The following is a 24,010-nucleotide window of genomic DNA, read 5'->3' as shown; positions in this document are numbered from 1 at the left end:
AGAATGGCCAACCCAGTTGTGGTTTGGAATGGTCTGGATGCAATACAACGGCAAAAGTTCCGCTTCTTCTAACATGGTTGTGTTGTTTTCCATTTTATGATGCTGTTTTGCTGTTAAGTCAGTTCAATTTTATGCTTGTGGGGTTAGTTTTCTTAAAGAGAGTCTTTAATTGAGAGTCACTCTCGACTATGTCTACCACTTGATAAAGAAATGGAGAGCAAAGGGCGTATTGGGGGCAATTATTGTTGCAGGCCTGAGAGTCTTATGTTCCTTGTAAATCTCTCTTTTTTTTCTTTCTCTCTTTTCCATGATACCACTTGCCTCAGAAAACTCAGCTCCTTGGGTATCTTTGCGAATACAACAGACAATGTTAGGAACTTCTATTGGCTACCAAGCAATTCTCTCTTATGCGGCTCTTAGATCATGACGTGGCATTCGTGAGGTCCAATGCCTGTGATATCTCTCGCCCTGGTCACGGCTACTGGATTTAAGTGCTACGTGTCGCAAACGAGGGCCGTGCAGGACAATACCCGAGCAAAAAAGCAGACGAAGATTCTTACATTAGAGGTGGTAGCTCTGACTATTAATCTCCATTTACACCAATTGTTTCCACCACTACCTTCTGGATCAACTTGTCCTCAAGAGTGACTCATAACTCTGTTCTTGCACGTTCAGTTTAGTCATGCACAATTTTTCTGAGACATACACCCCCTGTTTTACCATTAATGCAGATAGCTTTTAGCCTGTGACTTCAAAATCAGGTTGGGTAGCTTTAAGGTATGAGCCTGTGACCTCAAATTCAGGTTGGGTGACTTTAAGGTACCCTAAGTTGCAGAGACAACAGAGGCAGGTGAGGGTTCAGAAACACTTTCTCTATTCACTGAGAACAATTGGAAGTGTTAAGCTCATAAATGTCAACAAAGTTTGTATAGTAGAAGCTAGCTCACATCTAAAGTTCAGATGTCAGTATTGTAGTTGATGTTCTACTTCATTTTCCATTTTGATGCATACCGTAAGCAGATGGCAGATGCACGAGCCGGCGAAAAACTTTCCTTAATAACAGCGTAACATAGCCTGTCGGCCACGGCCAATTCCATCCCTGTAGCAATCTTCCACCACTACTTAACAAGAACAACCATACAGCATTACATGAAGGGGCTTGAAAAGGGTCAGAAGATAATGAAGTTAGGATAACTATGTGGTTATTTGGATTGGACGAATCATCGGAATCCAAGTGTCGACCGAGGAAGTGGTCAACCCAGAAAAGTCACGTACATTAATTAGCAGTTTCTAGAGATTCCGTGAAGGAGCTTTGAAAAAGTTGCAGAAGACAATGAAAAACACACACAAGACATACAGAAGACAGATTGTGCTCTGCTCTCCTAGAATTCTGACCACACATTATTTTCAACAGAATTGCATCATCTTAACAAGGTTTGGCTCCTTCGGAGAGTCCCTCAACTTTGTTCAGAAGTCTATAAATAGAATCAAAGATGACAACCGTATGAAATACAAAGAAAGTCACAAAATCCATCCGAAGTATTATTAATCTGTCATTTCTGGGGACTTCATGGCTTGTCTTTCTTGTTCCATTGAAATGGAGCCCAGAACCTTGAATCAAGGACAACTCAACAATGCCATGGTAAAACTTCATCACTCCTAAATTCTCAATGTGTTTCTTTGTTTTCTCTGTATATCTACTGTTACTGTGATTGTCTTTCCCAAAGCGGCATACAAGCCCATCTTAATTAAACTATAGAAGGTGATGTTGAAGCTGTCACAGAAGCTATATCTCACTGGCGTGGAAAATATAATACTAAATGAGAGCACAAGAACAAAACCAAGCACTAATAAACAAGCATAGCAGGATAACCTAATACTGGCATAAAAAACTACCAGTGCCTCTTAACAGCACAAAACCAAGCACTAATAAACAAGCATAGCAGGATAACCTAATACTGACATAAAAAACTTCCAGTGCCTCTTAACACTTCTTGATTTCCTTTAATCAAGTAAGTAGAATTTTGCTTCTTTTCACTTTATAATCACCAAACCTCTGTTACTGAAATTTTCCCAGAACCTATATCTGAAAAATCAGATCTTTACTCCACAACCCCGACACAATACAAAATTTTAAAAAGAAACGAAACCCACATCAAAAGTAAAAACTAAAACAGTTAGGCTTGAAGAATAACAGGAAAAACATAATATCTATTGACAATTAAGGAAAAATAACTTGACACTCCTCAGCATCGCTGAGTCCACGGTCCTGGTAATGCTGATTGCAAATTTTTTGTTACCCGCATCGCAAGTACTTGCTGACAAATTGATTGGCCTTTTTCAAAGCAGCAAACAGCAGCAGCGGATTTAGTTCAAAAAATGAAACCTCTAAAGGCTTCAAACATGTTCATTGAGGTATTCTCAGTTTGTATATTGTATTCTGAAGCAATACCTTGATTTGAGAAATTTAGCTTTGTCAACTGATTATAAATTGCTTATACAGGGATCTAGACCAGCAGTAGAGATAAAAGAGAACGAAGAGATGCTCAGAAAGAGAGAAAAACTTCACATGACTGCAGATCGTAAGAAGCATGTCCTAGTCATTGAAAGATCATGTGAATGCTCTAGCAGTTCTATCAACATCACTGAGTCCACTGAGAAAGCTAAAATTAGGGAGCCCCATTCAGCTCCTTTTTGAACCTTCCCAATAATGTGTCAATTCAGGTGGTTGAAACCTGAAAGAAACTTGGGTTCCTTTTCTTCAGATAATAGATCTTACAATGGAGAAGTTGCATTACAAGGAGTTACATGCACAGCATATGTACATATTTATGTGGACTAACCCCACACAGACAAAGATATTAGACTTCTCATTATTAGTTATTAGAAGCTTTGAACATCGAACATTTATATTTCAGTATACTTGTCTACACTTGTATTCAATCATAAAACTTAATCATATGTAGGTCAATTATGGTTCAAACTACAATAGTACCTCGAATTACATATTCATGTACTAACAACATCAGACCCCACTGACTGCATCCATTCCCCCTCTCCCCACCCCCCACCCCCACAAAAAAAAATATTGGTTGAAGAGGAAAAGAAGATAACAGAACGAACAATTGCATCAAATAAAGAGACAATATAAAAGACTATCACATCCAAATAATCTTCTTTCGCAGAATTTAGTCTTGTGTATCGCAAGTTCGCAACGTGGAGAAGTTAGAGCAGACTCAATTTCCCAGTAACTGAATCGATCAATGACTTCCTGCCTGCGGAAAAGATTAATGCTCAGAATGCCCATAAAAAACTTGGTTTGCACATAATTGACTAATTAGAAGTCTGATGATTAGATGATGTGGCTTAGAACTCCCAGACATTTGGAACTGCAGGCCTTTCATAATTTTCAATCCATAAGAAAAAGTAATGATTATTAAAAGATGGAAAACTTATTCAAATTCATGAAATTTATCTTCCTCAGGTAGATTTGGGTCAAAGTTTTCAAATTCATGAAATTTATGTTCCTTAGGTAGATTTGGGTTAAAGTCATACTACAAAGCACCAAACTATCCCTTCTGGATGAAATTTCAAATGTACCTCCATATATGTTCTAAGAGCCTACATTTATCACTTGGAGAATAAAACATGGAAATCAAGTAATTGTCAAAAACTGAATGTCTACCTAAAATCAAAGTTCTCCCCCCCCCCCCCGGGGCAGGGGGTCTTTATTGCATTGAGACTTATAATATTAATAAGTTGCTTCAGTACAGACAGCAGATCCAGATATAAAGCAAAAGGGCAAACCAGTGCTGAAGGCTTTGGCCCAAGCAGAATCCCGGGCATTTTTTCTATGCAGCCTTACCCCAATAAATTTGCTGAGTGGCTGCTTTGATACCTTGACCTCAGATTACAACTGTGGTCCACCAACCATTGCGCCAAGACCCATCCCTTCAGATCCAGCTATAACCCGCTAAATTATGGATTACAATGCGTCTGGCTTGGCACTGGTTAAGTGATGCCAATACCGAAATTAATCCTATTAAGCATCAGTCAACCATAACCAGCATTATGTTCCTAAAGCTGAAGAGGGAAACCTAGATTTTTTGTACCAGATTCACCCATAACCATGAACGCTCATATAAAAAATTAACTCATAGGAAAGGTCCTCGTGTTGTAGACACAGTCCTCTGCTTCTTGTACTGCAACCATGGATTCAATTGCAAAAGTAAATCTGTCTTTTCAGGATATTTTTATATTGAAAATGGGAAGAGGTTCTCTGGGCTTTTGGGTAGGGCAAGGTAAAAACACTTCTATTTCTCCCTCTTTCCTCATATAAAAATGACCTTTCAGCCCTGCAATATAGGATAGGGTTTTCCCACACCTCATTGCTGCAATATTTTATGCCTCTTACTCAGAGAACCCTCTTCTTTAGAAAATTTAAAATTGGAAGCAAAATATTGCTATCGCCTTCAAATGGTAGATCATAAAATGGAGGTCCCTGCACCCTCACCCCACTCTTTTGGAGATAGGGCCACCAATGTGTAAAATTGCTTGCATCACTGCTGAAAGCTGGATGCCTTTAGTCAGAAATTAACTGAAGCAAGTACACTCAGATATATTGGCATTAAGTGAAAAGTTCATTGACCTATTTCACCATAAAATGAATCCATAGCAGCAAAGATCCTTGTCTTTTTTTTCTTTTTTTTTTTTTTTTTTTTTTGGGGGGGGCGCTGACAGAAAAAATATGTAGTAGCAGGCACTAAGACGAAGGCAATCTGAATCAGAAACTCTGAGGCTCATACCTGGTCCGACAGCAAGAACTGTCTTTGATCCAGCCAAAACCTGAGGCAAACACAAAACTTTCAATTCCAGAATCATGATTGCCTATTCCTAAAGAAAATGCTTCAAATTATTGACTAATTATCCAACTTAGAAAAGCAAAAGACAGAATGTGGACCAAGCGTGGTCCGACCAGCACATCTTAAAAGTATTTTACGAAAAAAGGGAAAGAATAAGAGAAAGAATATAAGCTGCAAATAATCAAGTCAATATGCAAGTCAGTTTCAAGCTAAAATTAAATCTAATTTTCAAAGGCAAATGTTTCTGATTTGACAAACTTGTAAGCATGGTCCCAACTTTGGCCTCAGATTTCATCCACACTAAATCATAGTCATAATGAATGGAATTTTGAAGCTATGAAGAAAGGCAATTTATTTGCTTTGTTAAGAAACAGGGATGATCATCAACCCATAATTGACCACTATTATGATCCAATCAGGTTGGACTCTTCTTATTATCATTCGTCTTCCTCTTTGTCTCTATCAATATTTTGAGTTGGTTACCTGGAACAGCAGTAAGTAGAAGTCAACGGCTCATTCCAAAACAGAAGCATAGTTGCTCGCTCCTTGTGAAGCAGCCAAAGAGGGAGTCTGGTTGAAAAATGTTCTTGACTAAACTGCATGTGGACCCTGAGCTGGTGAAGCCCCCACAGTCATGTTGTGACTACAAGGAAACTATTTGATGAGGACATCAGTCCATAGTTGTGAAGGCGTCGCCTAGGCGATGCCTTGGCGTCCTGGTGGAGTTTGAGGGGATGAGGCGAGAAGCGCCTCATGTGGAGTCCATAAGGCGGTCGCCTCAGTCTCTGAGGCACGCCTCGGACCCCTAGGCGACCGCCTTTGTGGATTTTAAAAACCACCATATTTTTATTCCAAATCAAAGGCCAAAAGAAATTAGATTTCAATTGGGGATCATCTAATGGTTGAGTGCTTATATAAGTTTTACATGAGATACATGGGATCATTCTAACATTAAATCATTAACCCAAAAAAAACAAAAAAAAACAAATAAACACAAAACACAAAACACAAAACAAAACAAAAAGAAGAAAACCTGAGAATTTCACTCGAGACTCTTCACTCTTGCGAGCCCTAAGCCCCTAATCTCTCATCGTCTCTGCCTCTCGGCCCTCTCCCTCTGCTACTCTCTTCAGCTTCCACTTGATCGACGACGAAATCAGCAACTCCGGCGACAGCCAAAAACATCACCAGCGACAACCAGAGATGCTGTTACTCTCTTTCAGCTTTACATTTCTTCTATCGATGCCTGCTACTATCTTCCAGAGTTCCACTCGATCGACGGTGACATCCAGTGACTCCGGCGACATCCAGCTACTCCAGCGACAGCCAGAAACATCACCGGCGACACCACTATACTCTCTTTTTCAGTTTGGAAGGTCCAAAATTGATCGACGCTTGCTGCTACTCTCTTACTTCTGCTTCTTTTCCCCCCCCCCCCTCATAGGCTCATACCAAAGCCACCGTAGTTGTAGAGCCTGTAGCGACCAAGTTGCAGTAGCTTCCGGTAACTCTGGTCACCATCTCAGGCGACGGTATGTCACTGGAATGCTTTTTTTTTTTTTTTTTTTTTCGTTGTAACAATGTTATAAGTTGCTACTTTTAATTTATGTTTGGAGATTGTTAACTGATTAGATAGTTACATGTCGGGTGTGCTCTATTTGACTTACTCTGTTATTCTGGAATTTTGGTTTTGATTTCCTCTTGGTTTAAGTCTGCATTGGCTGTTTCCCGTTTTTGTTATTGTTTAGGCTTAAAGTTATTTGGGCAGTCTTTGGTAAGTGTTTCTTTCTGCTTTTCAGTGTTAGTATAGAGGATGTTGCAGCCATTATGTCTTCTTTGTCATGAGTACTACTAATTTGGTAGATCTGTTATTCAATACAAATTCCTCTCATTCTCTTCATATTTTTACTGCAAGTGAATCTGGATTGCTGTTTTTTTATTGGACTATGCTTATACAATTGCTTGATTGATTGCTAGATCTAGGTGAGGTTTTACCAGTGATTGTATTCTCATAAAATGATAGAATGGCATTCAACCATAATTGTTTGCTCATTTATTCCTTTGACCAAGTTCTATTTGTTTTGCTCATGCATCTACGTATTTACTATTTAGTTACATTTAATCGTATCTGATTCATGTTAATGATAGTATGATACTTAGAATTTATTTAGGACTTACTATGTGTGGTTTGTAGTATGTTGGATGACTTGAGGCAAGCTAAATGACTAATATTAAATTTTTTTAGGGATAATTACTATTGTCCCCTTGTACTTTGATTTTATTACTACTGTATCCCTTGTAATTTTCAAAATTACTAATCTAACCTTTAACTTTGCCTACAATTACTATTGCCCCCCTACTGTTAAGTTCCGTTAGTTTATTGATGATGTGGCATCTTTATATTTTCTCAAAAACCCCAAAATACCCTTATACTTATCTCTTTACTTATTTACCCTTTTGTCAAGTTACAGTGGTACCCTTAATTAACTATGGAGGAAAAATATATATATATATATAATTCATTTTATTCTCAAAAAAAAAAAATCCCACCAGATAAAGAAAGAATGATTGAATAAAACTTAAATAGAAACTGAAGAGGAAGGAAAATCGAATTCAACTCAAATTGAAAACTGAATATCACCTAAAATATTTTCAAAATAAATGAAGTTTAGGAAGGTGGGAAACCAATTGGATTTGAATTTTTCCCATTTCATTAATTCAAAATAAATGAAATTTAGGGTAAAATTGACATTTAATCTGATTTTTATAAATTGGGTAGTATCGTCTTTTGATTTCTTAATTTTAATGAAGGGCAAATTAGACATTACATATTCAAACTTAACAGCTACTTAACACCGTTATAAGGAAGGGGGGCAACAGTAATTTCATAAAGAACAGGGTTTTAATAGTAATAAAATCAAACTATAGGGGGGTAACAGTAATTATATATATTTTTTTATTATATATAAGATAGGTTTATAATGAATTAGTGTATGAGATGTACACTTAAAAGTAAAAATTCACTTAAAACGCCTCGACTGCCTATGAGGGCGCCTCATCGACTCATCGACTCAACTAGCTAAAACCGCCTCGCATCGCCTCGTAGCCGTGACAACTATGCATTAGTCAATAGTTCCAAGTCAGAGATCATCCCATAGAAACATCTATGTGGATGGACAACGAGTTCAAAGGCCCTTTGCCAATCCTGTGGTTCAACGAAGAGCATTGCCCATAGGCAATTTGACTTTCTTTTTGCTGGAGTCCTAGCGGATTGGGTACAGTTATCGTTGGTTCAATTTTGGGATTGGATTGATCCATGGATTATATTTAGCCCATGGATTTTTTTCTTTTTTCTTTTTTAAATTTTACTTTAGGGTTCCAAATTTTGCCTCTACATATTAACATGGTTGTCAAGGCGACAAAGCAAGGCAATGGAAGGCAATGAAAACCAAGGTGACACCAAGCAAGGCGACAAGACGTTGCCTTGACCCAAAGATGGGCCTTGGCGCCCAAGAGGAAGCTTTAACAACCATACACATTAAATATGGGTAGAGAATTGTTTAGCGTTTCGTGGGATTCCAATTATAGGGTTGGGATGGAGTAAATTTTTTCATTTAAAGCCTTGTAATGGGAGAATTAAATTATGGATTGAATGAATGAAATTGGAAGACTTTTTCTTGCACAAGATTCCCTTCTCCTCTCGGCATCACTTCTCTCCGTGTAAAATGGAAGCCCATTCTCCCCCCCCCCCCCCCCGCTTCTTCCCTATTCTGTCCGGCAGTCTCCTTTCTTCTTTTCTTTCTTCATTATCTTTTCTGTTTCTTTCCATCCTGTCTCTGTCTGGAAGACCTTACTGCCCTCCTTCTATTTATTTTCCTGGTTTCTTTCTTTCTTTCTTCAACTTAACAACATCCATGCAGTCACTTTCTTTGTGTCGTTTGCTCCTAGTTCCCTACCTCAAATTTCATTCCCTTTTCCCTCGTCCTTTTGTTCCTTTGTTACCCATGAAATATTTTTATTGCTCCTTGTCTTCCACTAATGGTTTTAATAGCCAAGTTCCTTTCCATTTTCCTTTTCCTTTTGTTTCTTTGTTAGCCATAAAATATTTTTTTAGTGTCCTTCTGTCCTCAATTCATAGTTTTAATAGTTACTGGTTTCCTTGTTACACATACCCTATCCCCTAATTCCTTATTGTTATTTTCCTAACTCTTGTTTTGCGGCCGCATCAGAACCAGCAGGTTTATTTGTTCCCTTTGTTAGTTATCTCCCATCCCATTATTCTTTTTTCCTTTATATTTTGGCAGTAGGTATATTAGCATTAATCCTAGGTTTCTCTACATTGTTTTTTTTTCCTGTCTTCTCATGGTAGAAATTAGATCTTGATTAGACAGTTACTAATTTCCTTAGATCCTTGTTGAACTTGCATTCAAATTAGGGTTACTATGCCATGATCCCCATCCCCATTTTCCCTACTTGATTTTTGTTTAGTCATATTTATCAATCTAGGCTGATATTGTTATTTACTTTGCTAGGTTGTTTAATTTGCATTTTTATCTGATTAGTAGCCGCTTCAATTACCTCTTATTTTGCTATTTCCTATGAAAAATTGCCTAACCCTAAAGATTAGTAACCTGCCCTCGTAGGTTCCCCCAGTTTCTTGGGTTTCCCCTGCATCACTATTATAAAAAGGAACCCGGTGATCATCAACATAAGAAGCATGCATGGTGTAAGGATCGTCTCATCAGATATAGCATACATGATGCAACAACATGGTAACATTGCCATAGCTAAAGTTCACATCAGATCCTATGATAGAATATACACGTTGGAAACATCAGACTGAACTTTGTCCATAAAATCCATAAATAAATTATTATTATTATCATGAGTATGATTGCATGACATTAACAAGATAAGGTCAGCTGTATGTTTTTCACCTTAAATATATTCATGACTAGGATCAGATTTGACCATTCTGTTCACATGACATTGAATTATGAGCTCATGAATACAAGGACATTAATGTGAGTGCACCTTATTGTAAATTGAATTTGTCAAGTGAGAATTTTGAATGGAATATGGTCAGTTGCTTCAGGAAAGGATTCCACTGAGTTTTCAATTGGTCACTAAACCTCAGAGGTATTACCATTGCAGCCAAGCATTAAAAGTGTTGGTGTACCAACAATGATGTCCCTTGGGACTATAGATTGGTGTGTCGAATTCATGGTGTTTGACTGGGAACAAAAGTGATGCAAAGTTGCTAACAAGGAATGCACTCTCATTTTCCCTGAATACCAAAAAAGTGAACAAACACAATTAGATCTATCAGAATCAGTGTCAAATTTTGTAAGACGTATACTAAGTCTTAATAGGTGTTCCATAGTATCAATATATTGTAGTATTAATTTCCAATATTTTCGGAACATTTCAAGAAACAAATCAGAAGTTCAGATTCTTTGTATGACATTTTACGAAGATCATCACGATAATTACTTTAATACCCATGCTCTAAAAGCTCAAGTGCTTATTTTATTAGATTTTTATTCATAAGCTAGGTTTTAGCTCAATGGTTGGATTTAAGTCTAGTTAGAGATAGGTCAAGGGTCTGAAACCCTTAGTGCGTGTATGGTATCAGTTTTTTTTTTTTAGAACGACGTTCTTTGTGAGAATCGTTTTCTAGCGTTTTGATCAAAGAACAGTGGTCTGAACATAATTTTGACTATTTGGTAAAATTTGTGCTAAGAACACATGAGATGATGGAGAATTTTTAAAATTCTTATGAAGGTGGGAAAGAGTTAAAAGTTGTGTGAATGAAGTTTGGGTTGAGTGTCCCTCTTCGATGTAATTTTGACCTACTTTTTGTTTTTGAGGACGACGAAACAAGTCAAACTTGTTTTGCAAAAAGCCTTCTCAGACACAAAAATTGGACCAGTTCATTTCTTGAAAAGGAAATGACAACCCATTTACCAAATGTATTTTGGCGTTCTGAGAATGAAAGAATGCCAAAAACTATTCCTTGGCCCATTACCAAACGCGCCCTTAGTGTGTGCAATAAGGATTTTTATTTTAAAAATAGTTTTTTAATGAAATCTAAATTCAAATAGAAAAATAAATAAATAATAAAAATTCAAATAGAAAAATAAATAAATAAATAAGAGAAAAATCTTGGAAACAAGAAAGGAAGAATCCTAAGAGGGAGAGAATCGAAGTCCAAATGGGAAAAAGTAAACTATAAAACGGATGGGGAGCCCCATGCACAAACAAAAAATAGAAGAAATAAGAAATAAAGAGAGATAGAAAATAAGAGAAGTAAGAAGAAGAAAACAAAGGAACTTTCAAGCATTGCCCAACCTCCATGGTGTGAGATCTCGCTTTTTGGCCATGATAAGACGAGTTTTGGGTCAAGTCCAAGAAATTACCAAATCTTGATCGAGATCTTGGTCTAGCCACCCTTTGAAAATCCCAAACTCAAGTAAGCGAAGTCAAGCTCTTAACCTGTCTTGCCTCCTCTAGCCGACAACTTCCCACAACTCCCTCTGACCTTCTTCTTTTTAGGATTGGGACAATCAATCACACACAATCAAGTAAAAGCAAGAAAGAAAAGAGCCAGATTTACTCTGGTTCACCCTAATGTAGGGCTATGTCCAGCTTTTAGGTTTCACTATATTCCGCTCTTAACAACTCATTACAGATGTTAGGTTACAAGAGAATATATATAAGCTTAGAAACCCTAAGCCACAATAAGCTATTCATGGGCCTAAGCCCAAACTACAAAGGAAATCCTGAGGCCCAAAGTGAAGGTCGTCAAAAACAGAATGTGAAGCATGAGCCATACCCAACACTTCTATTATGAACCTATGATTTATATTGAGTTTATAATGGTTGTATTATTGTATTCTTGAGAAACAAGAATGTGACACTATATTATACTCATATGGATGAAATTTTGTTGGTACTTAAGTTATTTGATGATCTTATCACCTGCTTTTCATTTATATGTTCTTATGGTTTTATATTTCATGTTTTATAACCCTACATGTCATTCAGCAGCATTTCAGTTTCAAACTTAGGGTTAAGTTAGAACTCATATTTAGTGTTATTTTCTCACAAATGAAGGCCACTAGCATGTTTGAAAGGCCTAAAATAGGCCAAATACGAACTTTGAGCTCAACCTGACCCTTAAAACCCCTAGAGATGGACCATCAAGTTCACTCGAGTTGGCCCGAGATAAAATACCAAATCTCACTTTTTCTCAAGGGTGAGATTGTCCTTGAGAGCGAGATCTTGAACCTTGCCAACCTCATCCAAGTACTTTTCATGGTTTCCAATCAGTTTATACTTTATAGTTTATATTAGATTGGCCATGGCTTCCTTCGTTTTTTTTAAACCATAAAAGGAGGAGAATCGTAGACCACATGGCAAAACCTAGAGAGGTTTAGGATGGTTTTCAATTCCCAAGCGATGTGGGCTGATTCTGTTGAATCATGGGGAACTAGTATATCTCCTAATATACATCAATTTTCAATCTAAAACCTTTTTTGTAAGTATAGGACTCAGAGACGAACAATCGTACCAAACTTGGAAGCATTCTGACCATGTTTGGTTGGGTAATAAAATACTAGAATTAAGACCAAGAACTAGAATTGCATTCCGAACCCAAATTTTGTAAAACTCATAAGAAGTTTTGTAAGAATTTGTCTGAAATTTTTATGGTAGATTCAAAATTAAATCTATATCTCATTATAAGTTGGTCCGAAATATTAAAAATCATGATGTGCAGGATCTAGAGTCGTTGTTCTACTATGTACAGAAGAAGAAAAAAAACGAATCTGAACACTGTAGTCGTTGTTCTACTATGTACAGAAGAAAAAAAACGAATCTGATTAGTTTAAAGGATCTGAAACCCAATCTCCAAGTCAATTCTGGTTTATTAGTTTTAGAAGTCTAGTTTAATTAAAATTAATTTGCATTAGATTGTGTTTAGGACATATTTATTGCAAGTTTATGCTTCCTGTGCGCAGTTGCGCAAAATCTGTGAACCAAAACTGTAAAATACTTCTCCATCACAAAGCATGGGGATTCAGTCCCACGTTTTTAGGAATTTGATATTTAGAACCCAAGGGTACTCTTTGACTTGTTGATGATATTTTATTAGATCTACAGATCAGTTATTCTGAGGTCATATCAGATGTCTGATTCCTAGCATACATCAACTGCCACTACAAGTGAGAGGAATTAGTTTTAGTTTACAAAGTTTTATATGTTTATGAAATTCATGCATCATTTTTATTCATATTTGATCATATTGCATGGGTTATGTGATTGTCATTGATCATGTGGTGACATGGATAGTGATGAGGTAATGAGATATTGTAATCAATGTTGTGATCGAGCTGGGTGGGTTTATCGTGATTCTCTGCTTCACTTACTATAGAAGCATATGTGCTATGGTACACATGCATAATTGTAGCATGTAATAACAATCATGTGAATTGTCTGTGCAGTTGATTACCAGAACAACGACCCTTGCCAACAGGGGTTTAGGTGTTGGATAATTCTTAAAATGCAAGTACCGTCGATGAAATAATTGTAAGAGGTACTTACCCTGGAACACAATGTTGATTCCCCTTTTCAGAAACAGGTGACCCATTATATGTGTGTCCCATGTGTGGGCAACAGAAGAGGATTATCTTGGGAATTGTCATCCGTTGACCTAGACGGCCTCTAGGGCAACGTTGTGATCTGCTACACCACATTGCACATGGAGAAGACAAGTGTGATCCTACCTAATCTGTCGTAGTAGTACCATACCAGTATTGACTTAGTGATGGATTGTTATTTGTTAGGTTCTAATGTTTTATTTTCTAACAAAATTGATCATGCATTATCATGGACTATGTGGTTTTTGTTCTTCCAGTTCAATCTCACCTTAGCTAATGGTTCCTATTTAAGGGCATAGGGACCATTCATCTTATTCATATGTACTTACCACCAGCCATTCACTTAATGGACCTTCATTTTAATTTTCATCTGTTCTCAAATTTACTCCTATTTACAATTGTTTTCTCACTTTCTTTTCCGTTTTCAAGATCTTATTACAAAGAAGATGACTGGCAGAGGTAGTGAGTGCCAATGGTATCAATTTGATGATGAGTCTATGGCATGTTCAAATGCGTTAGTGCTTCACCAAATTCGATACCGTCTCGTTACCCTACATTGGAGAGCTTAAAATTATTAGGTAGTTGTTTTATCTCCCTTCCTAATTTTTCTTGTGCATTTTGCCACTTTGAGGAAGCTTTACCATATGAGTTTTCCCTCATGTTACTAAATGGTCCAACCAATAGTTTTCTTTAACGAGTTCTACTGTGGGGCCTGTCCCAATGTTGCTACTTTTGGGTTTCTTTACTTTGTTACCTTTTCTATGCCTATTCCAAGTTACATGCACGTATTTAATGAAAATTTGTTTGAATTATTTTTTCCATCTTTTGCAGTTTTGTGGCAAACATAGAACAAAATTCCATCGAAACTTCCATTTTGGGAACCTCGAAACGAAAAACTAGGGGACTGGAAAAAATCCCAAGTTTCGATCTAAACTATCGAAACTTGTCAAAACCTCGAAACCTGTCGAAACTTAGTTCAACCCAGCTAGACCAGCTGGTTCATGAGAAAAAAAAATTCCAAATTTCGTGAGAAACATGGGAAATTTCATGGAAACTTGAAAATTTTTGTGGAAACCTAGGACTTTTTCCTGCATGTTTTGTAGATTTCCCATATTTTCAATATTTCTGTTTCATGCTTCCCCAAATACCCCCTCCATCAGGACTTTCCTATCCAAATTGCGTATTCCCTCAGACTGGTTATCTTAGGCATGTTAATGACCAGACTTATAAAGTTACAGTTGTCGATTACCTTGACAACCATAGGCATAAAATGTCATGGGATGTCAATGTTCGTTGGTTGGAGGAGGGGATGTAATAGGCATAGTACTACTCGACTTATAGGATGGATCCACCGAGGCACTCCTCTTGGCACTGATTTGTACTTTCCTTTTATTGTCAGTTACTTTGTATTTGATGTTTTGAAGTTAGAAATTATATATTGAATGTTATGTACTTAAGGAGTTAAGTTTATAGTACTTCTTGGACAACTCTATATTGATTTTATGTACATTAAATGATATATCTACATTGATTTTTTTAGCAAAATATAGCCAATGTGTTATTTATACTCTAATTAGCTTAAATACAGAGTCCCACCCTAAAATACCCGTAAAACCTGTCGAAACTTGCACAAAATCCTCGAAATTTCCTAGTTTCCCACCTAGGTTTCCCATTTTCACCTAGTCAAAACTTGAGTTTCCCTCGAATTTTTTTCTATAATGGCAAACTAGCAGACATACATACTCAATTTGATGCTCTTGTATATATATTTTGAAGAGATCACAAAAAGAGTATTTTTCTACTTGATTTAATAATTGTGTGGTTCATAATAGCATTATTCATCAGCCTTCTTGTGCTCACACCCCTCAACAGAACAATGTAACAAAGAGGAAAATAGGCATTTAATGAAGGTCACCCCTTCCTTTGCTTGAAATGGAGGTGACCAAATATTTCTAGGCTGACTGCATGGTACCTTAATGATTGTATGCCTTATTCTATATTAAGGAGTGGTATTCCAACTTTTCTGTTATTTCCCTATGCTCATCTCTACATTTTACCACTAAATATTTTTGGTAGCATTTGTTCATTTGTTTTAGTCAAGATCGTTGTTCAAAGATTTCTAAATTAGATCTAAAATCTCTTTTAAGTATTCTTTTTATCAGGAATTTTCCCACCCAAAAGGGTGATCAACGTTATTCATTAGAGACACAAATACTTAGTTACTTCTGATTTAATCTTTTTTCGAATTCTCACACCCTATGATAATTTCTAACTTTGACGATGATCTCCTGGTTTGTGCTGATCAGATAATGGGTCCGTAGGTTACAGCCCAGCCTCTTTCACTGCCACCTATTCTTCTCAAATCATCTATCACTGATATGCATGTTCATTTTCTGAAAATGGCAGCTGCTCCCTTGCTCCCATGTACGCTTCCTCATTTGACTCCTTTTTCAGTTTCACTCCATAAGCATGCATTTTCAACTTTGTTTCCTATACTACTTTGTTCTCTTGTTTTCACTTTCCACTGTTTACCATTGAGACTTCCCATGCTCATAAGTCTGTTTTAGAGACCTTGCTAGTCCTGGCTGGACAGCTGATAGGACTGAGAAGCTACTGGTTTCTGAAGAGAATCAGATGTGGTATCTAGTTTCGTTATCCTCACGGAAATCCTCCATTAGTTGCAGTTGGATTTTTGAAGTAAAGGTCATCCCAGAAAGCGCATTTGTAGACCAGACTTTTAGTCTAGTTATAAGAGTCCAGTTTGAATTTGGATTACTATGTTGAATACAAGCATGAGAGTCAGTTTTAAGGCTATAGAAAGAAGGCTTGTGCTTCTAACAGATCTCAGATTTGAGAATTAAGAATACAATCAACAAAGAGTGTATTGCTGCCTAAGAGCAAGGTGTTAGTAGCTTCTCATCAGTGGTAAGGCGCCTCCAGGTGACAAGTTCATTCTAGGGTTTCGATTGAAAGTTTTCTGCTTCAGCAAGAGCTTGTAGTCTGCGTACATCACTCAATCTCCTTCTCAGCCATTCCTAGACTTAGTTACAAACTTACAAGTAAGCAGTCAGCCTTGACCCATTCACCCCTCCCCTGTCCAAAATTGCTTTTGTTTGTGAACCTCACCTGTCAGCCCCTTTTCTCTTCTCCATAGCCTTATGACTCATAATTTTAGAACCTCCATTAGAATTCTTCAACCTTGCAGACCCCTAAATCCTCATACAGCCACTAAGACTCAAACCCTTCCTCCACCCCTTTCCCTCCACTAAAATCCTAAATCCCTGCCGCCCTAGATCCCTAAACCTTAAACCTAAACCCTAATTCTGAAACAGAAATCCTAAACCCTAGATCTTCAACGCTCTAGTACCATAATTACCTAATTCTCCATTCTAGAACCCTAACATCCTAACCCTAAAACCAGTCCCTGTTACAGCCCATTGGAAAACCCCAAAACAGAGCCACTTTAGTCCGCTCAAACCCTAACCCTAAATCCCTAATTTGAGAAGTTCTGGATGGAAGCCTGTCTTACCAACAAGTCACAAACGTAGAAAATAATTGGAAATAGGTTCAGATCTATAAGTCAGAAGAGAAGGATTAGTTTGAGTATTCAAAGTCAAAGTCAGAATTCTGTTTTAACTCTAAACAGCAGCTTGATTCAATTAACTCTAGCTAGTTCACTGCTGAACATCTAAGGATTTTGGTTTTTGCCTCTCATTCACTTGAAGCTACATCAAGGGGTGTTCCCATGTGTGTGGTGTTGAGTGTTGACTACTGAAACGCTTCTTCTCCAATGGGTGAACTCATTGATTTGTATTTCAATATCTCTTGCAGTCACTCATCATTCGCCCTTGTATCAACTTGACGTGAAAAATGCCTTACTCAATGGTGATCTCTTTAAGGAAGTTTATGTGTAGCACACCCCTAGGTTTGTTGCTCACAGAGAGAGCGGTATGACGTGTTGAATCAAAAGCTCATTATATAAGCTGAAAGTTACACAGGGCATGGTTCACCCGATTCACTTCAATGGTGTGGCAGTCTAGTTTGACACGATGCAAGAGTGATCATTCACATTTGTCCAACATTCTAGTACTAGAAGGATATTTCTGGTGGTTTATGTTGACAATATTGTCATCACAGTAGACAACTCTCCAAGCACTAATTAATTGATGGTGTAGTTTCATCAACTACACGCCAAAGACTTGGGAAGACAAGTATTTTCTGAGTGTAGAAGTGCCTCAATCAAGGAAAATGGATCTACCTATCTCAACAGATGTACGTATTTGATTTATTGTCTAAAATAGGAAAGCTAGGGTCTAGTGCTTTACATGCTCACATGCTCCCATGGGCCCTAATTTGAAGCTTATGTCATACATTGGATCATTCTTGCTGATTCTATTTAGTATCAGAGGCTTTCGGTAAACGAAATTATTGACCATGACTCAATAGGGCATTACCTTTGCAATCAATTTAGTGAGTCACTTTCTGTACACCCCTTCGACATCTCATTGTTATGTTGTCACAAAAATTTAAAAGTACCTCAAGAGGGCTCTTATAAGTGGTTTGCTTTGTACAAACCATGATCATGGATGGGTTGAGAGGTTTTCTGATACATATTGGGCTGGATCAAAAGTCAACAGAAGGTCAACTACAGGTTAACGTGCTTTTGTTGGAGGAGACCTCACAATGTAAGAAGCAAATAGTGGTAGCTACATCAAGTGCAAAGTCAAGAGTATTGAACCATGGCTGTGCTATGGGCTGATATGGATAAGATGGCTATTAGATGAGTTTGGTTTTGTCAATCATTCATCTTTTCTGTTATAATGTACCAGCAAAGCGGCTATCCATAAAACTTCAAACCCTATAATTCATGAACATGCAAACTGAAGTTGACTACCATTTTGTTCATGAGAAGTTGTAGCAACGAGGTATTTCTAGACATGTTCATACAGGAGAACAGCTAGCAGATTTATATACAGAGCTTTCAGGAACAGTAAGAATTGATTATAGTTCGCAACAAACTGGCCCTATCAATATCAATGCTCCAACTTGAGGGGAAGTGTAAGAATAAGGATGTAAAAAGGACAGAAAGGGAAGACTCCCTCTCTCGAGATTAGCACAAGATTATCCCAAGAGGGAGATATCATGGGATTTGAGTTATTTTCTTTTCCTTTCCAGACAAAAATCCTTTCTTATGTTATTTCCTAGATATATAAGATTAGATGTCTTCAACATTAATGTGAAGCCTCCCTTGGGCACAGATTTCTTCTCTCTCTCTCTTCTCAATTCCTCTTTCTCAGTTTCTCCTTTCTTATTAACAAAGAATAAATACTATGTACCATGACCATAACATTTCCAAGACATGTAAGCCTACTAATGATCTGATATAAGAAATTAACGAGCTCAGAGTTACTCAAATGATCATATCAATGTGCACAACTGCATCAAACTAAGAGTAAGAATAATTTTGATATTAACTGACCCACATAGTGTCACACAAGCACCAAGACTAACCAGAAAGCATTTTTAAAACCTTTTAGCTGAGAAAGAATGATCATTAACTTTCCAAAAATAAGATACCATTTTGCTAGCTTGGACATTTAATTTTCTATGAGGATTTAATTAGTTTTCCATTTCTAAATATAAAACAGAACATAAGGAAATTACATGAGCAACAAAACTGCGGTAAACAAAAAAAGTATATGTACGCTAGTAAGGTTGATAATAGCCTAAGCAAGCATCAGTCACCAATTACTGTGCACAATTCTAAGTATTAAACTCAAAAATCATAGAGTTAATGGTGTTTAGATGTGTAAGATAGGTCATTTTCAGGTTTCATTTCAGTATAGCAATTTCCAACTGGGGGTCTATAGGTTTAAAAACAAGTTTCCACCCCAAAATGATCCTACTACCCCTTTGAGTTGGGGAAAATTCCACCAACTCGGCGAGATCTTGCCGAGATAAATAGATGACAACCTATGGGACAAGGGACGTTTTATTCTATATCAATCTTATGACACTTCAAACTCTATATTTTGGGATATTCAATTTGACATAACCCTTCCTATGTGTAATTTCTGATCATCTGAGCTCAAGGTTAATAATGTCTTATTTTTAATAATTTATATTATCTCAGCAGATTACATGCATGTGGTTGGGCAATTCAGCAATAGGCAAGAACCTGTGTGCGTCCTGCATCAGCAACGACAAAAGTGGGAAGGCCAATCCTCTCTGCTGCCTCCTTCAATTTATTCCTGATTGAACAGAGAACAGAAATCATATGCATTAAAATCATTCAATCACCCTAACCTGAAAAAATATCCCAATGACAAAAAGGAGAAAGAATAATACAACACAACACTAGGTCAACTATTTTTCTAATTGTTACACATACAGTATATACACAACATCACCTACTTACATTTCCTGTTGATTCTTGCATGTCACTACTATTTTCGGTTGGCCACATTGCTCCCATTGTCTCAAAAGGGACCTCTGGCTGCAATCAGAGACAGATATCAAATACTTTGCAATCCTTAAGTTCGCACAATTTTGTCAAAGCCACTAGACTAAAAGGTATAGTTTTTTACTGATAGGGCACGCTAAATTTTTTCTTATTAAGTTTTGACTTGTAGTTTGAATAAAGATGAAATATTTCCTAGTCTGTACACCTAGTTGTGCCACATTTAAATATGATGTGGCAATTCTAACTCATATAGATCTAGGAAAAAATCTTGATTGACCATGTCCCAGATTTCATATTCAGTTTCAATCTGTACCGCTCCCATTTATGTCAACACCTGTTCTTTAAATCCACAAATTTTTCAATGCATTATTTTGCCACTTGGCAAACTCCTTTAGGCTGAAACTTAAAATATGAGCAGGTAACCATGGGGTTAACCTGTCCGAAAAAAATTCAGCCTCATCTGGCCCGTGACAGTGTAGTAAATGTGCACAAGACCAAATAAATTATCTTGTCTGAGAAGTCCAACAAACTCTACCATACAGTAATCTCTATTGGAAGAATAAAGCAAAAAGGGCAACTAGTAATGATGTGTAACATACAAATTTCTATCAACTTTCCATAACAAAACAATAGTTTGAAAAATAAAATGAGATTCCCTTTAAACCTCAAATCAACTCATTTAAGTTTTTCCCAACTAAAGGGGCTCCGTGCCCTGAATCATGTTTTGTTGCTCAACCCTGTTTAAACCCACATAAATTGTTAGAAAACTGGAACTACGGCACCCAAATCTTTTATCTCTGTATCTTTCCAAGTAACCTATGGCCTACCCACTTTTGCAGATGCTCTAACTGCAAACAATCACTACTAAGAAAACTGAGAGCACATTAAACAGATTCTTCCTGGTATTCAGAACAAGCCAAAACCTATGTGCTGCCCCTGATGCAAGAGAGAAACAAAAGAGAGCTTGCACAAGCGAAACGAAGAAATACAGGTTAAACCTGAAAGTTGATTTTCATCATACAAGATCAAGTCATTCCTATACATGATAAATATACTCATATATTCTTAAAAGTATTACTGAATTCTCATATGCCAAAAATGGGATTTAGCAAATTATAATCTGGCAATGAGTAGACGTTACCTCTGCATCAGCTCAGCATAAATACCAGTGGCTGCATCTGTCAATTTAAGTTTATTTAATATCAGAAAAGGTGCCCCTGAAAAAATTATAATGAAATAATATAAGCAGGGGGGGGAAAAACAACTGACGGTATAGAGACACTGAAGACTTACGAGAACATTGAGATGCAATTTTTCCAGATCTCATCTTCAAGTCTTGTCTGACAACCAAAACCTGCAACCACCTGTCTCTAAGTAAGAAAATCATATCTTCCACTCACACTAAGTGTATAAGTTCTGCAGCTTTTTTTATCTCATTAATTTCAAAAGTCCTGAAACCAACAACCCACGTTTGCATCGCATGTATTTATCAATCTAAGGAGCAACGGTAAAAAGGGAACAAAATGTTTAAAGAAGTACTCCTACAGCTTCTTATCTTATCTACAACAAACAAAAAAACCAAAGGGGGTAAAAGAAGCAGCTCAGAACCCAAAGTCATCCTGTACACAAACCCATAATGGGAACTGAGCTTCAAAAACATAAACCCATGTGTTACATTCATGTGTTCCTGTGGAATTATACCTAACTACCATAAGAGGTCAATAGAATTATAGAAATGATAAAAGCTTTAGAATGGAAGAAAGAACACCATAGCTAACCATTTTAAGCTCTTCATCGCCATTATCTGAAACTAGCCTTTGTTGTTGCCGGTTGACCCTAGTAGGAAAGCTTTTCTTTCCCTTGGAATCATGTTTTGGAAGCCCAGTTAAATCTAATAGCAACCCAAAGATGAAACCGATGACGAGCCCTGGTATGAAGTTTTCCGGCCTGAAACTCACTGCTAACCATTCACCTTCTTGTTTGTGTTGCTGAATTACAAAACAGAAGCGGAAGCAAAAATAGGAATTTAGAAATTAAAACTCAACGGCTTGATTAAGCTCTTCTTTGGTCGCATTGAGTAGAAGTAACGGGGAACTGAAAACACATGAAATTATAAGAAATAGCCAGCATACAAGAAAGTAAGTACTTTGTTTGAAGATTGAGATTGCGAGGGCTTTCGGAACGGACCCAGCATCTTAGTCGACCATACGCACTCTTCCGCGCAGCAAGCGAGACAGATGAAAGTTTTCTGATATGTGCGAGTTGTTACGAAGGATTTCGTTTTCTGGTTATCGATATTTGACTAACTGTCTGATACAGATGCCGATACGGCTCGGATCGGTATTTTGTCGATTGTTTCAATTTTTTGGAAAGGAAGGATTCTTTTTTTGGGTAAGAGAAAAGGAAGGATATAATAAAGGGATTACTGTTGCTCCGCACTCTAGCTTAATTATTATTTTATTTTTTATATTTTTTAAAATTACCAATTTAACCTTAGTCTGTGATTGTAATTACTGATGTTGTGCTTTGTAATTATTGATTTTTTTGTCATTAACGTAAGTAAGTAATGGCATGACATTTTTTATTTATTCTAGCACCTCAGGAGGCAGCATTTTCTTAAGAGGCCTCACGTCCTATAACTTTTGTATTTCTATCCTCTATTCCCTCCACACTTTGCCTCCCCCTCATCGTATCCCCGAAAGGCCCATGAGCCCCAGTCACTAGTCATGATGACTGACATCAACTTGGTCAAAAAGAATTTTTTAATTTATTCAAAATTCCCAAAATAACATTTAAACTTTAATTACTTATTTACACATTTTAAGTTACATTACTATGCTGAATAATTAGGAAAAATTAACACTATAACTTAAAATGTCAAATGATCATTTACTCTTTTATCAAAATAAATTAAGAGAAAGAAAACTCTTCTTCTTCCCATACCTATCAATAAAAGATAAAGAAAAAAAGAACGGCTTTTTTTTTCCTGTAAGCCTAGTTTCTTTTCATTAGCTTCCAATTTTTTGGAATCTAAAATGACAAGAATGTAAGGATAAAATTGGTATTTCCTATAGTACTGTCCTTTGACTTCTTAATTCTAAAAAGACAAGAAATACGTAAAACATCCAACTATAACGGTTTCTTAACACTGTTAAAAGTGAAGAAGATGATAGTAATTTCATAAAGAATAGGATCCTTTTGGTAATTATGTTGTAGTACGGAGATAATAGTAATTATTCTGATAATAAATTAATGGCAAATTATTAGTTTTCACCCCATTATAGTTTATCAAAAGACCTTTGAATCCTCCCATAGTTGAATAATAATAGTTTTGATTAAAAGAAAAAAAAAGTTGAACAATAACATTTACATCCCTTTTCTTTGGCAAAGGTGACAAAATGCTTCTTACACTTTTCTCTTATTTTTGTATTTTTTTCATCAAAAGAAAATTTATATTAAACTGTCAAGACTTATGCTAGAGGTGAAGAGTTTACAAAGAAAGTAGGTGGGAATTGCCACCAAACCCTATTAAGCATAACCTCAAACCTTGAGCTAGGTAATCAACTTGGAAGTTACAAGATTTACTAATAATAATAAAAACAAATCAACTGAAAACATGCAAAAAGCCTCAATATATCCTGTACTGAACCGAAACTTGATCAATATTCTATTGATTGAGCTGGCCATTTAAGACCAACATAGCTACTAGGCAGCCTGTAGAAAAACACAACTTGAGAAATATGAAATGAAATAGCCCAGAAAGACTATCTGTAATAGCTTCTAGTTTAGAAGTTATTGTTGAAAAGTGTTAAGATCTATATTCTATGTGAAAGAAGAGAAGGAAATCAGAAGTTAACATGGTTCGGTTGCGTACTTCAACCAACTTCCATGGTGAAGAGCAACTGTTGGTTCTCTTTGTTGTGTTTGAATTGTATTTTCTACATGGCTTTATATAGAATTTACAAGAGTTTCTTGCTATGCTACGACTCTTAAAACATTGCTGCCTTGAATAAGAATGAGTGATG

General features: G+C 36.7%; 1 protein-coding gene across 2 annotated transcripts; it reads right to left on the bottom strand.

Annotated features, from left to right (window-relative positions):
* Positions 1–3,193: 3,193 nt before the first annotated feature.
* On the bottom strand, positions 3,194–22,239 carry LOC149011213 (uncharacterized). 2 transcript variants are annotated; one of them, XM_089163723.1, is made up of 8 exons: positions 22,132–22,239; positions 21,764–21,973; positions 21,279–21,339; positions 21,127–21,163; positions 19,941–20,018; positions 19,701–19,773; positions 4,806–4,845; positions 3,194–3,275 (listed from the first exon to the last, which is right to left on the bottom strand). In XM_089163723.1, the coding sequence occupies exons 1-8, from the start codon at positions 22,177–22,179 to the stop codon at positions 3,226–3,228; spliced, it is 597 nt and encodes a 198-aa protein (XP_089019849.1). In that variant the 5' UTR covers positions 22,180–22,239; the 3' UTR covers positions 3,194–3,225. The 2 variants fall into 2 exon arrangements, with proteins under 2 accessions (XP_089019849.1, XP_089019850.1); XM_089163724.1 differs by lacking the exons at positions 3,194–3,275; positions 4,806–4,845; positions 19,701–19,773 and having other exon boundaries at positions 19,937–20,018.
* Between the last annotated feature and the right edge of the window lie 1,771 nt (positions 22,240–24,010).

This window comes from Hakea prostrata, chromosome 7 (assembly GCF_041222555.1).
Source record: "Hakea prostrata isolate BN-2017 chromosome 7, UWA_Hpros_2, whole genome shotgun sequence".
NCBI lineage: Eukaryota > Viridiplantae > Streptophyta > Magnoliopsida > Proteales > Proteaceae > Hakea > Hakea prostrata.
Note: the sequence above shows the minus strand (reverse complement) of the source record. Positions and strands in the feature narration are given on the sequence as shown.

Excerpts from the sequence above, each read along its gene's own strand:
- LOC149011213 (XM_089163723.1), bottom strand. The coding sequence starts at position 22,179 with ATGCTGGGTCCGTTCCGAAAGCCCTCGCAATCTCAATCTTCAAACAAA. Across the intron at positions 19,774-19,940 it reads TGCAAGAATCAACAGGAAAT|GAATAAATTGAAGGAGGCAG; the intron begins GTAAGTAGGTGA and ends CTGTTCAATCAG. Across the intron at positions 3,276-4,805 it reads AGTTCTTGCTGTCGGACCAG|GCAGGAAGTCATTGATCGAT; the intron begins GTATGAGCCTCA and ends TCTTTTCCGCAG.